This window comes from Gobio gobio, assembly GCF_949357685.1.
Source record: "Gobio gobio genome assembly, chromosome: 13".
Lineage (NCBI taxonomy): Eukaryota > Metazoa > Chordata > Actinopteri > Cypriniformes > Gobionidae > Gobio > Gobio gobio.
In genome coordinates this window covers 7,153,260-7,171,462 of record NC_137106.1, presented here as the reverse complement: position 1 = coordinate 7,171,462, position 18,203 = coordinate 7,153,260, and the positions used below count along the sequence as shown (strand labels likewise).

The 18,203-nt window shown below is 38.8% G+C and overlaps 1 protein-coding gene across 1 annotated transcript in view; it reads right to left on the bottom strand.

The window, feature by feature from the left end:
- Positions 1–17,770, bottom strand: part of LOC307135789 (NLR family CARD domain-containing protein 3-like) — a 30,551-nt gene extending 12,781 nt beyond the window's left edge. Inside the window, exons 1-6 of the mRNA XM_079832461.1 lie at positions 17,609–17,770; positions 11,817–11,975; positions 9,081–10,916; positions 7,311–7,484; positions 1,203–1,376; positions 785–946 (exon numbers count right to left, since the gene is read on the bottom strand). Of these exons, the coding sequence (XP_079688587.1) occupies positions 785–946; positions 1,203–1,376; positions 7,311–7,484; positions 9,081–10,916; positions 11,817–11,975; positions 17,609–17,760 (2,657 nt within the window). The 5' untranslated portion in view covers positions 17,761–17,770. The remainder of the gene's footprint in view (positions 1–784; positions 947–1,202; positions 1,377–7,310; positions 7,485–9,080; positions 10,917–11,816; positions 11,976–17,608) is intronic.
- Between the last annotated feature and the right edge of the window lie 433 nt (positions 17,771–18,203).

Here is an 18,203-nt window from a genome sequence, read left to right as displayed (position 1 = left end):
AATATAATATGAAAGTCACACATATTTGTACTGACATGAGGGTGAGTAAATGACAGTTGTATTTTTTGGTGAACTATATCTACAAAATCCTCTATCCACCAGTATTTGATGTCAGGATTTCCTGATTCACAGACTCTATCACAGAATAAGATCCTAAAGTCTTGAGCTACAGAATCACCTTTACATTCATTGAACATTTGTGTGTTTATCCTTTCATAAAGTGTTTTAATCACAACTGCAGAAATAAGGGCTGCTTTGGGGGTGAAATGTAATTTCACTTTTTAAAAAATGTATAGAATAACCCGTTCATTATTAATAATACACATTTTTTTTATTTAAGAATAAATATAACAATGCAAGATGTTTTATTTTATCATGCAGCTCTAGCAGCAATCTCTTGCTGTTCAGCTGATCTGCTTATTCAGTATAATGAGGTACATAATTTCCTCTCATTCAGACTGTGATCTCTAAGTCTGTATCTTTGTGTTTGTATCTGTCTCTGACAACAATTAAAATTACATTTCTAGACCAGCAACAACCTTTGAATTGATGTTTTAGGATCCAAAACTTGAGTCTGTTTCTCAGATGCTCCTGTTATGAATCACAAGCAGCTGTTGATCTGAATCAAGATCATCTTCAGTAAGAGTTCAAGACACATCTTTATGGCCCTGTGCAGAATGTGTGTGTATATATGTGCTGTATGCAGAGATCTATGTGAGTTTTTAATTATACCTGACACATGTTCAAACACACATGACAGGATGATTGTCAGAGTTGAACATACTTGAGTTTGTCCAGTCTGTAGTTTGGATCAGAGAACAGCTTGACTAATGATTGTCCTGGGTGATTGTAGCTCAGATCCAGCTCTCTCAAGTGTGAGGGGTTTGAACTCAAAGCTGAAGCCAGAAAACAACAGCCTTCCTCTGTCACCATACAGCCAGATAATCTACAAACACATGCCCACAAACACTCAACATCACATCATCTAGGACTGGAGATCATCTTTAACTCTGTTCATCTCCATTCTCACAACATCAACATTGTAATAATTGAATAGATCCTTTTCAAAAACAAGACTGGAGAAAATACAAACCAAAGTCTTCAGACACACTGCTGATATATTATATATCACCAAGGAGATCAGGACCAGAGCAGAGGGCATCTTTAATTTCATAATCAGTGAACCTTTATCTGTTTCTTACCTCAGTATGTTGAGTTGACAGTGTAAACTCTTCAGTCCATTAGAGAGACGCTTCACTCCTGAATCCTGAAGGTTATTGTGACTCAGGTCCAGCTCTTTCAGTGAGGAGTTTGACGATTGTAAAGATGAAGACAAACTTTCACAGCACTGACCAGTGAGATTACAGCCAGTGAGTCTATTAAGCAGGATGAAAAGAAATGATCAAATAAGTAGATGCTGGGTTAAAATATTGTGTTCTCTGTTATGCACATGCTATTGATCACATGTCTAATATCAAAGTCCCTTTCAGTGAACCTCAGTCCACTCTTGAGAATTCACTCAGGAATTTTCATTGAAAGACCAGGCATTGAGTTAGCCAATTGGCTATTTGATTTGCAAAGTGGGACGTTCTTTGCTAAAGCCGCCATATATTACATTCCAATTTGTCCGATTTATTATAATACCAGTGGTCCATCTCAGTAATATATGGTCTCCACCAATATTCTATTTTTCATCAGGAGGTGAACAGAAAATCAATTCAAATATGTTTAACCCCTATGAGTCTGAGCTGTTTTGGGGCCCTTTAGAAGTTTTGACATGCTCTGACATTTGTGCATTTTTTTGTTGCTTATAAACATATTAACCCTTTAGGCGCCAGAGGTTTTTTCCTAAAACGTTCGATTTTGACATCTTAATTTTAAAAGGCTATATCTTAAAAGTAGTGCTGTCAAACGATTAAAATATTTAATCGCGATTAATCGCATTAATGCCATAGTTAACTCACAATTAATCACAATTAATCGCAAATTTTTATTTATTCTAAATGTCCCTTGATTTCTTTTTGTCCCATTATTTTTTCTTATTTTAATGCTCTTATCAACATAGAAAAGTGGATCGGCTTGCTTTGTTCAAATGTTTGTTTTATTGAAAACAACATTGGCATACTGTAGTGTTCGATTTCACACCAACATTCTCACTTGAAGCAGTCATTCACACTTGGAGCAAATAATCGCTCACACAATGTAACACTGTCCATCAATAAAAGGGTAAAAAAAAATACTTTGTTGCACAAACAGCCCCTTCAACAGCCCTTTCTAAGGGATCAAAACAGGGTGATACAAAATAAAATTACAAAGTGCACATGCAAGGTAAACTAGGACTCCGCCTATAGTGCAGTTAAACCAGGGGTCGCCAACTAGCGGACTCCGGTCCAAATCCGGACCGCGAAGCCTTTTGACGTAGGCTAATGAAACAGTTAACGTTGCAATGCTCACTGTTGCGTTCAGACCCAGACGCGCGGTCAAGCATGCAGGTGAATCACACCGGACGCGAATGACGCGACATGCACGCCGCTTAATTCGCGCCGCAGAATGTCTATTTGCGTCTTTGCATTGACTTAAATGACTCGCGCAAAACGCTTCATTCGCGTCCGGTGTGAATGCACCATCAGAGCAGAAAGCAGCGCTCAAGACAAGCACTTTTAGTTGAAGACCCCTGAGTTAAACCATGGCATAATACGTTTCTCATTTCGGCGTCTCACGCTTGCCATCCACGTCTAATCTTTTAATGGCCCAAACAAGTGTGGGCAGCCGCAGCGTGCCTGATGTTTTGTTTCCGGTCTAGCTACATCCGGAGTGGTGTTGTAGTTTTTCTAACGTTACTAGTTGCTGCAACTGCATGTGAAAAAACTACAAAGTTTGTTAGACCAAAAAGAACGTTAATCTCGCGATAAAAAAATTGACGCCGTTAAAATAGGTTTGCGTTAACGTCGTTAATAACGCGTTTAACTGACAGCACTACTTAAAAGTGATAAAAGATAGAGACTTTCTGTGAATTAGAGAAATATTAAGGATGACCCAAAGTTTATGTAGGGATTACATAAATACAATATGTAGATTTCCCATCTACAACCCCAAATCAGAAAAAGTTGGGACAGTATGGAAAACTCAAATTAAAAAAAAGAAGTGATTTCTAAATTTACTTTGACTTGTATTTCATTGCAGACAATATGAACACAAAATATTTCATGTTTTGTCTGGTCAACTTCATGTCATTTGTAAATATGTATCCTTTCCTGTCATTCAGAACTGCAACACATTTATAAAAAAGTTGGGACAGGAGCAATTTAGGGCTAGTAATGAGGTAAAATGGTTAAATATGATGTGATTTGAAACAGGTGATGTCAACAGGTGATTGTAATTATGATTTGGTACAAAAGCAGCATCCAAGAAAGGTCTAATCCTTTAGGAGCAAAGATGGGCTGAAGATCGCCAGTTTGCCAACAAATACGTGAGAAAATTATTGAAATGTTTAAAAACAATGTTCCTCAAAGAAAGACAAGAAGACATTTGGATATTTCACATTCAACAGTGCATAACATAATTAAAAAATTCAAGGAATCTGGAGGAATTTCTGTGCGTAAAGGACAAGGGCGCTAGCCTAAGCTGAACAACCGTGATCTCCGATCCCTCAGGCGGCACTGCATCAAGAATCGTCATTCATCTATAAGCGATATCACCACATGGGCTCAGGACTACTTTTGCAAACCTTTGTCAAGTACCACAATACGTAGTTACATCCACAAATGCCAGTTAAAACTGTACTGTGCCAAAAGGAAGCCCTATGTTAACAGTGTCCAGAAGTGCCGTCGACTTCTCTGGGCTCGGAGGCATCTGGGATGGACCATCACACAGTGGAAACGTGTACTGTGGTCAGATAAATCAGTATTTGAGGTATTTTTTGGGAGGAATGGACGCCGTGTGCTCCGGACCAAAGAAGAAAAGTATCATCCAGACTGTTACCAGCAACAAGTCCAAAAGCCAGGGTCTGTCATGGTATGGGGTTGTGTCAGTGCCCTTGGCAAAGGTAACTTGCACTTCTGTGAAGGCACCATTAATGCTGAAAAGTACATAGAGATTTTGGAGCATAATATGCTGCCTTCAAGAAGACATCTTTTCCAGGGACGTCCATGCATATTTCAACAAGACAATGCAAAACCACATTCTGCACACATTACAAAGTCCTGGCTGCGGAGGAAGAGGGTACGGGTACTTGACTGGCCTGCCTGCAGTCCCGACCTGTCTCCAATAGAGAATGTGTGGCGCATTTTGGAGCGCAAAATGCGACAATGAAGACCCCGTACTGTTGCCCACCTTAAGACTTGTTTGCAGGAAGAATGGGACAAAATTACACCTGAAACACTGCATCACTTGGTGTCTTCAGTCCCTAAACATCTTTTAAGTGTTGTGAAAAAGAATGGCAACATTACAAAGTGATAAATGCTTTACTGTCCCAACTTTTTTCGAAATGTGTTGCAGGTCTGAATGACAGGAAAGGATGTATATTTACAAATGACATGAAGTTGACAAGACAAAACATGAAATATTTTGTGTTCATATTGTCTGCAATGAAATACAAGTCAAAGTAAATTTAGAAATCACTTCTCTTTTTTTTGCGTTTTCCATACTGTCCCAACTTTTTCTGATTTGGGGTTGTAATTTGCATATTATGACGTCATATGGTGGTGGTCACCTTGGATTATGGAATTTTCATGAAAAGTCACATATTTAAATGATAAAATGCAGCACTTCTTTCCCCCCAAAATGTCCCTCCCCTTCTGTATGCTATATTGCACAATACTGAATGCTCAGGTAAATTGTAAATAGTAAACAAACTGTGTAAATTGTTACTAATAAATGGTAGAAACAAACCGAATGCATGTAACGGTTGGCCTTTTGCTATAGAGACTTTCCATTTATACAGTAGGCACTCTGATTCCATGTATGGGGCATATGTATATTATTCATATGACACACAAACACAAGTAGACAAGACCTGTTTAGTTCAAAAGATCACTCGCCACGGCAAGGCAGAGATCATGAGTGAGATGACGAGACAAGACGAGAGACAGACGCCAAGCGCGCCCGCCGCAGTGTGCACAGTTCGGACTACTGTCATTGTCATTGCGACTCCCCAGCCTGCCTCCACGTTGCCCCTAACTGTATTTGCAATACACAATTCGTGGTTCAGCTGCGCAAGACAAACGCTGCCAGTGTGAATGCACAACGCGCGGCTCCCGCTCTCCATACATACGCACCACTCCTGCCCTGCCAACGCACCTGCCTGCGCGTGCGGTGTGAAGCCGGCGTAACACGCCTTCTAACTTTGCGATGAACACTCCGACCCTGGGAAACACCACTGTGTTCCCACCACTGACATTGGGCCAAGGACCATCTACATTGGGCAAAGGATTCACCGTTTGTGCTTGTTGGTGTAGGGCTATACTTTCACTTTCAGAATCACGTAATCTTCTGAAAGCAGATATTCCCCTTCAGAATCAAAGTCCGCGAATAGAAGTGTAAGACCGCATGAATTCGCTCCAAGGATCGGTAGCGAAACGCGGTGAAGGCCACACGCGCGTTCAGTGTTTCAGCTGGAAGAATGGATTTGATTATAATATTCTTTATCTGACTCCATTTATCATAGTTTTCGCATTTAGAAGAGAATGCCAACCAGTTGTTTGATCATTTATATTTGATAGTTAATCATACATTTAATCGTTCCGTTATAACCCTTTGTTGCAATTATACCGTTCCACATTGGAGATAGTTAATAATTACAGATTAATTCAGAAAGGATCAAAAATGTAACAATTTATTAACAATCAAGTAAATGTAAAATGTCAATTACATAATAGACAGAAATCTCTTCTAAAAGGAAACACAAATTCTAGTTATGGTTACACTTAAAATCGTTTCAAATAAATGTAAACATAAACCCTTAATTATGCTCAGTAGGCCTCTGCCTAGAATGTTACCTGTGAGATAGAGAGAGAAAGAGAGAGCTAAAGAGCAGCTCTCTCTAGGGAAAGCCAAAAGAGAGCGAGCTACAGTTGAAATCCTCTTTTATCCTCTTCCCTGATGTCACCAAATTCAAATCTGACTCTTGTAAAACTGACCAATCAGACCAAACCGTAAGACATTTGAAAATAACCAATCAGACCAAACCGTAAGACGTTTGAAAGTAACCAATCAGACAAAACTTCCCCCATTGAATCAAAGGTATAAAAACCTTTTTGGCCAGCCAGCCATTCTTTTGTTCTTCTAACTCCAAATGGCCCCTCTGATGGCGTTAAGGGGGAGGGGGTTGAGTCAATTTCCATTCTCTTGATCACGACGATGGCCGCTAACAGCAAAGCAGATGATTTTGTTCCATTTCAAATATCTTTGATTATTTTCCACCTTACAGAAGACCCAACACTTCATTGTGGGTAAGCTTTATTGATGCCATTAGAAAATAATAATAATCTAATTCTAATGCAAATACTCGCTGACATTGACAATATTGCTCTGATAAAATGGCTCACTTGCACACTAGCTCCGGTTTTGTTCGCACTGATTCAATGCGCTCTTGCTCGAAGATTTTGTATAGAAGCATGACGTTTTTTTGAGTCAGGGATGAAGTATGACATGTCTGCCATCTAGTGGAGGGGAGGGCGAACGAAATTTGACACCCTATTTGACAAAATCGGCTGTTTTATTCAGTGACGCATCTTGTCGAGTAAACTCGACCGTGGCGCCTAGAGGGATAATGGCAAAAGTGTAATTACACTGTATTTAGCACAAACTGGGCTACCATAATATGTGAGCAACATGTATCTACATGGTTGTATTTTTGAGAGAATAATGTTTATGCATAATTTTTGGAAAAAAACAAATTAAGTTTTTTTTTTAAATTGTTTTAAAATTAAGGCTTCAAAACACACAATAGATATGTGTTCACAAGCCCTTTGATTATTGGGTGTTTTTGTTAAGAGTTTTCGCTTTAAACTGATGTGAGAATCATTGAGCCTACTCATTCACATAAAACAATATATTAATTTACATTTTGTAAAACACTTTTTTCTTTACTCAGGCCTTTTGCGAGTAGGCGTTAACGATTCATGAATAATAATGTGATCATTCCTGAGAATCAAAGACCTGCATAATAACGAGCTGCATAATAAATGAGCTTTAGGTAGGCCTTCTAGATTTTAGGTTTACTAGATAAGTACAGTAACAGTAAAAAAAAATTCTGGAGATCAGAGGGCATCTTTAATTTCATAATCAGTGAACCTTTATCTATTTCTTACCTCAGTATGTTGAGTTGACAGTGTAAACTCTTCAGTCCATCAGAGAGCAGTTTTACTCCTGAATCCTGCAGGTCATTGTGACTCAGGTCCAGCTCTTTCAGTGAGGAGTTTGAAGATTGTAAAGATGAAGACAAACTTTCACAGCACTGATCAGTGAGATAACAGCCAGCAAATCTATAACAGAATGAAATATGGCTCAATAAAATACTTGATTGCTTTATCTACACAATCTCTTATTGCATTTACATATATGACTGCATTGCTTTGGAATTATGGAGAGATTTGACTAATTATTTGTTTATAAAACTTAGAATACAATAAAATGAAAAAATATAAAACATCTGATTTAATGATAAACCTTGATTTCTTATTGATAAAACGACCGGCTTGTGACAAGTGAACCAGAACATGGCGTTTTTCACAGAATAAAGTCCACAAGGAAGAGGAAAAAGGAACGCAAATTTGCAGAGTGGACAACTAATGCAGTCATTACTTGGGACAAATCCATTTTGGACATGGAAAAGGACAGTGCAGTGATGTTCAAACAATCCATTCCTCTTAAATTTACTAGTTATGGGCATTACTGTGTCGATATCAGATATAAAGAAACTTAAAAAAAAAGGAAGAGGAAGTCCTAAGAGTGACAGAAAATATCCCTCCACATGAGAAACGCAAATTCCTTCTGAAGCACCATAAACAGTTGTCACGCAGTTCAGGAAATAAGGACAAAGAATGCTTTACTATTTACAACAAATACTATATGGCTGTGAAATATGCCAAAAGTACAAAAAGAAAAAGTCAAAGCCTGCTGTGGGGTTGCCCTTAGCTTCTGAATATAATTAGACAGTGGCAGCGGATCTGAGTTTGAGCCAAGTGTATGGTATCTTCACATTATCGACCACTTCACATATTTCTGCGCTGGAAACATTGTGAGAACAAAGGAGTCATCTGAAATTGTCAATTCCATTCACACTGGGATTAGTATATATGGCGCCCCCCGGAGGCTGTACAGTGAAAATGGTGGAGAATTCAACAACAAAGAGACAAGAACCAAGAGCAGGATACAGTCCTTGGAGCAACGGACTACTCGAGAAACATAATCAAACACAGAGATCATCCAGAAGGTTTTATATTTAAAAAACAACAAACAACAAATAAAACAAGCAGCTCTATGCACTTTTTTAAGCAAGATTCTATTCTGTGGCATTTCCTTCCTTATAATGGCCGTCGTCAATTAAAATAGCTTAAAATATTCCGCAGAATGTGATTCTCTCTTAGGGCATTATTAGCAGTAATCTGACAAATTAACTGGCAAATTGCTCAAGAAGTTAATGCTGGTTCTGATAGAAAGGTGTCAGAATACACAGAGCATCACAGTTTGTTGCGTATGGGGCTGCATAGCCGCTGACCAGTCAGGGTGACCATGCTGACCCCTGTCCACTGCCAAAAACGCCAACAGTGGCAACAGCTTTGCCACAAGTTTTTTTTTTCTGCTACTAGACAACCATCTGATAAAATTTTGGTCGACTAAGCCTCTTCTGTAGCTGTAGTCGACTACTTGGAAAAAATATGATCAGAATATCGACTTGCCAAATATTTATGCACATACACTGTAAATAAGTTTTGTCTATAAGTTTTGTCTATTTCTCCTCACGTTATTGTCATGTCAAAGAAAACCGCTTCATGATTTTAAGGAGGAATTACAATGTCACTGTCTCAACAAAACAGACACATTCAGTTTAATCTCCAATCACATAAATTAATACTCACTGAGCTTTTCTGCAGTTCACCACAGCTGGCATCAGTCTCATTCTGCCCTCATCTGATGTGTTGTATTTCTTCAGATCAAACTCATCCAGCACCTCCTCTGATATCTGAAGCATGTAGGCGATTGTTGAGCAGTGAGACGGAGAGAGTCCTTTCACTGAGTGCTTCTCTGACTTCACAAACTCCTGAATCTTTCTGTACAGAGTCTGATCCTTCATTTCCAGCAGACAGAGGAACAGATTGATGCATCTGTCAGCTGAGAGACGTTCACTATCACCTTTGATTATGTATTTAATGTACTGTGTGATTGCCTTGATGGTCACTGATCTCTTCACTGTGTGTGTCAGTAGATCCCGTAAGAGTCTCTGATTGGACTGCAGTGAAATGCCCAGCAGGAACCGCAGGAAAAGATCCAGGTGTCCATTTTCACTCTGTAAGGATTTATTAATTGCTTCTTTTAGTAGCTCAAGCAGAGAGTTTTTCCACTGATTTCTTTCATTCAAAAACAACTTCAGTGAGTCCTCATTCTTGACTACATGACAGTAAAACAGATAGAAAGCAGCTAGAAACTCCTGAAAGCTCATATGAATGAAGCAGTAGACTTTCCTCTGATGTATCACAGATTCCTCCTTAAAGATCTCGGTGCAAATCCCAGAATACACTGAGGCTTCAGTGACGTCTATGCCACTCTCAATCAGGTCTTCCTCATAGAACATCACATTGCCCTTCATCAGCTGTTTGAAAGCCAGATCAGAAAGTTTCACAATCACATCTCTGTTGGACTTCAGGAGTTTCTCAGGATCTTTCTCATCATACTTCTGATTCTTCATGTTGATCTGAGTCAGCAGGAAGTGGATGTACATTTCAGTCAGAGTTTGAGGGATTTCTGCACTGTCATCTTGTTTCAGGAGGTTTTGAAGCACAGTGGCTGAGATCCAGCAGAAGACGGGTATGTGACACATGATGTGGAGGCTTCTTGATCTTCTAATGTGTGAGATGATTCTGCTGGCTTGATGCTCGTCACTGATTCTCTTTCTGAAATATTCCTCCTTCTGACACTCATTGAAACCCAGAATTTCTGTCACACGTTTGATGTATTTTGAGGGGATCTGATTGGCTGCTGCTGGTCTGGAGGTGATCCAGATGAGAGCAGAGGGAAGCAGCTTTCCTCTGATGAGGTTTGACATCAACACACCCACTGATGAAGACTCATTCACATCACAAACTCTCTCATCGTCTGAAAACATCAGTTTCATTCTGCTTTCATCCAGACCATCAAATATGAACACAACTTTACACTCATCATATATCTTTGAGTCCAGATCTCGAAGTTCAGGATGAAAGTCCAGCAGAAGTCTGTGAAGACTGTACTGGTGATCTTTAATAAAGTGTAGCTCTCGAAATGGAAGCACAAACATGAAATCTACATCCTGATTGGCTTTTCCCTCGGCCCAGTCCAGAATGAACTTCTGCACAGAAACGGTTTTTCCAATTCCAGCGATGCCTTTAGTAAGAACAGTCTTGATTTGGTCTCTCTCCTCACATCCTGGTAGATGTAAGGGTTTAAAGATGTCATTGCAGTAGATTGGAGTGTCTTGTGTTCTGGTTCTTTTCTCCATCTGTAAAACCTCATGTTCTTCATTCACTCCTTCACTCTCTCCCTCTATGATGTAGAGCTGTGTGTAGATCCTGTTTAGGAGGGTTTGATTCTCTTCTAGTTTGATTCCCTCAAATAATCTCTCATATTTGTTCTTCATGCTGGTTTTGTGATGGTCTTTGACTCTTTGCCAAATAAAGGTTTCACAGTCGGAGTCAGAGTAGGTCACATCTCTCATCACTCTTCAAAAACAGGGAGATGAAATTCAGAAAGACAGAAACTGTAATTAAAAAAGCATTGAAATCCAGAAAAATTTACTAATGTTTCTAGCACACCAAACTTAAAGGAACTGTATGTAAGAAATGTATTTCAATTAATCATAAAATCGCCCTGATATGTCACTAGACATTAAGAAATCATGTTAATTTCAAATACTTATATCACTGACAACAGTAGTCCGGCCAGGATATTGTCATTTAAAAGTGAAGTTGCAGCCCTCAACTGATGTTGATGTTGACATGTTGTGTTTTGGCTTGAAGTGCCACCCTCCACCTACCTACCAATCATGAAGTCATTAGAGTTTCGGCATCTGGATTGCCAGCTCTGCTCTAGTTACTACAGTTGCAGCTACAAACTTTTTGGATAAAAAATAAAACTTTACGAAACCTAAAAGACCTCGTTATGAATCAGAAAAACGTTGTGACAATGAAAAAAAAAAACTTGCTGTGTAGGACTCTTCACTTGCCATTGGAAGCTCCTTGTAGCAGCCTACGTTCCTGCTGGATCCTGCAGCTTATCTGGCAACCTCGAGTCAGGGGGAAGGGGGAGAGGGGATACACCTTTCTACAGTAATTTGAAAGTGATTGCAGTACCAGTTTTGGCCACAATCTTACATACATTTCCTTTAACTACATAATACTTTGGGAACAAATGGTGTAACTGTATGAAGTAGTGAAGTGAAGTGACGTGAAGGCCAATATAGTAAACCCATACTCAGAATCACACACACACGGTTGCCCGGGGATTAGGGGTTACTGAAGGGCTTGTTTTGAGAATTAAAATCACAACCTTCGGGTTACCAGTCTAACTCTCTAACCATTAGGTCACAACTACCCCAATTACAGAATCACACTGATACTCACTCAGCCTCAGTGGTCCCTGCTCCATGACTGAGTTCAGGGGGATCACGCATGGATCTGCATCTCTTCACAGACACAATGCTAGGTTCAGGAGAAGCTGCATTACGTTTCCCAAAGGAAAACACCTTTCTCTGCTCAGGGGGACTAATTTTCCAGGTAGTACTATTGAAACAGACAGAACAGAAACATACTTCATTTAACACCACTATCATAAAATACATCTCTGATGAAAATCTGATGCAGGTCTGTCATTGTTGGTAATGTGGTTCTGCTCTGGTCACCCATCCATGACGTCACAGGAAGAACAATAGAACATGGAACTAACGGCCATTAGATGGAAGAACGTTTTCTTAATTTTCTTCTGTTCTCATTAATTTTCCAATTATCACCATCACATCTGTTTTATTAGCTCTTGTGTGACACCCGGTTTAATATAATTTGGTTTTCATAGGCATTACTTAGTCTTGATGCATGTTCGCTCCTAATTAATACAAATGAAACTTTATAATTCAAGTGTCACAGTACGTGTAGGAATAAGCTCACAAAGACAAAAGGAGAATGCTAGAACATCAACTTTAATAAATTAACTGCAGACATAATACCCTACGAACACCTGGAGATCCAGGTGGAGCCGATAAGCCCACACAACGCTGAAGGTCCTGGAGACCGGGGTGGAGACGCAGCGACGAGCATCCGAGGTGTAGCAATGGAACAGAGGATAAAGCCGAAGTGTCAACAGGCCAAGGTGGTGTGATGGGCAAAGAGGCTGGAGACATAGCCAGGGGATTCTCTGGGCTAGGTGGAGCTGAATTGTACTCACACATAGTGGCGGGAGTGTGGGCGGAGCTCTTCTCTAAGCCATTAATCACCACTAACACTCTCTCTGTGGTCTGCGGTGTTGCCGGCTCGCGCACCTGGTCAGATGCATAATGTGAAGCTGGCTCCCGGGCGATGACTCCCTCCAACTTTTTCCTCGGTTGGGGCTCGTCCTTCGCGGCAGGCTGGTCTCCACGGTCTGCAGTGGGTTTGTGCAACATCTCCGTTGAGTGGCTCGCTGGTGGTGGTTGGCTGGTCTCTGACGGTGTTGGAGTGGGGCTGGTGTCGTCACGTCATCCTGTGGCACTGATCCTCAACAAATCAGTCTCCTGTGTGATGACTCCGATCTTCAACCAGATGGAACTGGACAACTTTTCTGAATGTTCCAATCTAATCTGACTTCTGACTTGTAATGTTTGCCTAAATCATAATCATACACTGTTTGTTCGTTGGCCAGAGGAGAACTGGTACCCTGACTGAGCCTGGTTTCTCCCAAGGTTTTTTTCTCCATTATGTAACCTGATGGAGTTTTGGGTCCTTGCCACCATCGCCTTTTTTGCCTTTGGCTTGCTTAGCTGGGGACACTAAATATTAAACTATTACTGATTTGCCCGCATTGACACTATATAATACAGGGGTGGGAGAAAAGGTTGATGCATCGATGCATCGCGATTTGTTATCTAACGATTCAGAATCGATTCTGTGTTCAATTCAAACTGCCACTTCACCACTGTGCGTGTGTGGTCACTGGCCAAACAGAAAAACCTGTTGATAGATGAACGTTCGTATGCTGGTGAATTGACCGTTCGCAAAGACCCGCCCCCTTTAGTTACTGTTGCTATGTCCGACAAGCCATGGCGCTCTCACACCACACACGTTCTCACGTAGAGAAAATACATTGCGGAGCAAAGAGGACACTGACAACACACCGACAGACAGGACAGAGCAAGTTACTTTTGATATGAAACAAAGTCTCAACTTTAAAATGTTGTCTTTTTTTAAGAAATGTAAACCACAAATAGCCTTTAATGTGTCATGATCGCTGTAGCGCCTCAGTTAAAGCTGCTCGTGAACCGATCATCTCTTCCTTCTAGTTCATTGATAAGCATCAAATAAACATGAATGAAGAATAAAAGAAATGTTTCAACTGCAGAAAGACGTCAGTAAACACCGTTTTTCAAGTTCAAGTCCACCGACGTTAATCTACTAACTCTCCTGACTGCTTTGTTGTACAAACCGGCAGATTTGTCGATGTGATTGGTCAGATTGCTTGTCAATCAAACTCGCGGCGAAGGGTGACCATTAAAGAGCCTTCCCTCATTAGGACCAGGTGAGACTGATTCGCAATCTGTTGTGCGTGCCTGGGTCAGATAAGGCAACGCACTTCGCTATTGTTGGTGTGCACCGGGAGCTGATGCTACAGCAGACAGCAGTGCTGACTCAAAGTCATATGAGTATTAGAGCCTGTTTGATTCAAACACTGTGCGGGAGTGGGTACTAACCAAAGAACTCTGAAGTGAAAGCCGGTAAGCTCTGAAGCTCTGCTGTTGTTACTGCTTTCCGAGTGAAATAACGTAGTATTCAATGACGCTCTGCGCCATTGGTTTGAGTAGTGCAATTCACAAGGTGTTTAAATTTGTGTAGTGCTAAAATGCATCTTTGTATATGTTTATACTTTGTTTAATGGTTATGGTTTGATAATATTTTTTTGAATTTGATTTACTTAAGATTGCTTAATTTGCCTGGTTTAAATTTGGTAATTCATGATTTGCATCGTAGTTAAATTCTATAAAATATTGCGTAAAATCCATTGATAAATATAAATAATATATAAATAATAATTTAAGTGATTTGAGCAAGTTAAAAGCACATGTTATTTTATAGTCTTTGTAATTAAACTATACAGATGTGTAAAAGCTATTAAAATGTATGCATTTTATACTTTAAATTTGAAGTTAAATGATATTGAATGTAACTTTTATTGTTGAGCTGTGTAATATCAATCAGCTTTAATTTTAATGTGCAATATTTAATAACTCAGACCTATGTGAAATATCTTGTACTGTAAGCTTGGGTTTGCTGGTGATTTACACTTTCTGTATGTTTGTATTTTAAAGGTTTTTCACCTAAATAATGAACGGAGAAATTTTTTGATTATTGATTACTGACATGATTTAGAAACAACGTTACAGAATTCATATGAAATGCAGGTGTTTTCAGGATATGCAGTGTACACACTATGGTTGCAGCTATCGATTACTTTAGTAATCGAGTATTCTACTGATTAATCAGTAATTGGATAACAAGCACTTTTTCTTTATTAAAGAGCAATACTAAATATACAAGAGAAAATAAGACCGGTCTCTTAAAATTAACAACTAATGTGTTTCCTTTTTGGAAAAAAGTAAATTTTTATTGCTGAAATTGCATACATTAATATCTGTGAAAACTAAACACATTTAGTGCATTCAATTACCAGATTACATTCAAAATGCAAATATATGAATAAATAAACAATCTAATAAAAATACAAAAAATCTTCAAATTTCAAATTACTTAAAACATTTTTTTTTAAATAGTACAACCTAAAACTAAACCTACAACTTATAAATTATATTAATAAAAAAAATAATAATACCTAAACATTGCATTTATGTTGTGCAACTTAACTTTCAAGTTTCAGCCTAACTACAGCTCAGGCATGACAGAAGCCTATACTTTCTTCTTGACATACACATCACAATGACGGTGATGCATGTGCAAACTTCATTCATGCTGGTCGCTTCATGTGTTTTGAGTAGCTCGTTTCTCTTTCACAAACTGCTGCAAATGACACTTAAATGTTCAGCGTCGCATCCTGAAGCTCAACACACAGTTGTCTTCATTTAAACATAGCGAGACTAGGGTTGTGTCGATGGACGATATCATTTAAACGATTTTCAGTAAATAATGGTACCCGAAAGAATATAAGAAAATTAAATATATACCATTTCCCCGCAAAGATGTGTCCTATAGGCTACCACTCTGCGCTCTGAGAGGAATGTGGGACTCAAGCTGGATAGACACCTTTTCGAATATCTTCGTCTTTTTGTTTTCTCCTTATGTTGCAAAGCAACACTTGTTGTAAAAGTTCTGAAGAGCGGATTTTATCTTCCACAGGGTCAAGACATTTAGGCAATGTTTGATTATTCACTGCCAGAGAAAACGAAACTAAAATCTGTGTGTGTGTGTGTAATGCGCTATTCAAATAAACCAAACTTGACGCACCTTACCAAGTTTAATAACAAGAAAAAAACAATAAAACTTGAAGTAAAAGGTATTCGTCCTACAGTGTTTTTTATACTTTACCACAGTAAAGGATGTGAATAGTTATAATAGACTTTAATATAAGCAAACAAAAGGAAGAAACGTTTATAATCCCCTGCAAAAATGGGTGCAACGTGAGTGAAGATTTGGGAAAAGAAACGAGATCTCCATGTCCATTGGGATAAAATGGACTAGGCCTATTGTTAAAATTCATGGAAAATCGAGTGACCAGATCTCAAAACAGAATTAAAAAGTGCTATCTGACCATTATTTCCTTTCTAGGCTAAACCTTTGTGCTTCACTCCTGTGGTAGCCTAATATTCACGTGAAAAAGCATTCACATACAAAACACTGGGTTAGTAAAATAACGAAATAATTTTTTTCAAGTAGAAAATAGTATTTATGTAAAGAGATATATTAAAATAAAAAGAGCTCAACTCTCAACTCAAGCAATTTTTTCCCCCTCACGTCCAACCTAGCTGATGAGTCATTATTTGGGTTAGTAAAAATAACGAAAGGATAGTTTTAAGTAGAAAATAGTATTTATGTAAAGAGATATAGTAAATTATCTCCCTATTTACCTAATCCCCCCCCCCCCAACGACGATATCATCGGCCATCACGATGTTTTACTGTAAACATCGTCAACTGCCAATTTAGGGGACATCGCCCAACCCTAAGCGAGACTAAATTATATTACCAGTGCTGATGCCGCTCTCACATTGCGGTCTTTGGTCTTAAAATGAGCTGAAAACAAATGTAAAAGAAAGACACACGTTCATTGCATTCTACCGTGAAATGAAAGTCCTGCGTCTTTATAAAAATAAACACACTAATGATTTATCTCTCATCCACCCGCAATTTTTGGAATGTTATTTTTTTATTACTTGACCCACCAGACCTGCGGTCCGCGGATATAACTGCTGTGTCCGCGGATATAACCGTGATCCACGCATCACTCCTTATGCATAAAATTTCTTAGCACATTTTTCTGCAACTTGACCGTGTGTAGTTAAATGGACGAAGCCTCAATGATTTTTTGTATTCGAGTTACTCAAGGAATTGTTTCAGCCCTAGTACACACTTTGCATCCAGGCATGATTTTAAATGGTTAAAATGATTAAAATGGTTTAAATGACAAACATGCATTCATACGTTTTCATTCGCACATGATTACCAAGTTTTAACATTAAATCATTATTTGCAATTTTTTTTCTTTTATGTAATGTGTTTATTATAGGAGCCTATATGATGACGGGTACGTTTTACTTCTGATCATTGTTTGTGTTTCTGAGGCTATCAAGAATTCTCTCACTTGTAGCCAAAAACAGGGAATAGTACTAAATTTATATCATCATCGCAATAAACATTTATCATCCCCTGTATCCAACTTCATAGCGCTACTTTTTTGCAATCTGAGTAAAGGATAGAAATGAACGCTTGCAGGATTCTTTACATAAAGCAATTATTTACAGTGGAAGCTAATATGAGCTCACACTTCAGCTCTGTACACCACGGCAGGTGCTGGTATAATTCTTTCATCTTCCATTGGTGATAATTAGTGAGCTGAGATCTAGCAGTCACAGATTAAACCTAACACAAAGCCCCTGCCACAAATCTTGGATGTAAACAAATAATTAAATAACAATACAGTGTTTTTCACATTTTACTCACTCAGGGTCAGAGGTCACTGCTCCATTACTGAGTTTAGGGGGAGGGTCCATGGATGCATCACTCTTCATAGACACACAGCTGGGTTCTGGAGATGCTGTTTTTTTATGTGTGTGAACACCTTCCTCCTCCTCTCTCTTCTGACAGAGACTCATTTTACAGGTAATGCTGCTGAAACACAAAGAACATTATAATACTGGACAGAGTGTGGGCTGCACGATTTGGGGAAAATATCTAATTGCGATTATTCTTAATAAAATAATTTTTACAATTGAAAAGTGTGTATTTATATTACAGTTTTTCTCCATTGGTTTGGCTCATTTCTTGAAACAGAAATTACATTCTCAAAACAACATGGACAAATCTCCAAACCACTTGGCAATTGTTCACAACAGAATAGCATTTCTCATTCATTTCATCAAATTGCAAATGTCTAAGTACATGTCTCAATGTCTCAGTACATCTTTGCAAATGATTAAGTACAGGTAGCCTACATTTAGCACAGTTTGCAAGTGAATAGATCTTGTTGATCTAAACTGATTGTTTGATTCTCAGTCTAATGGTTGTTCGCTCCAAAACCTATCTGCGTCATTTCATT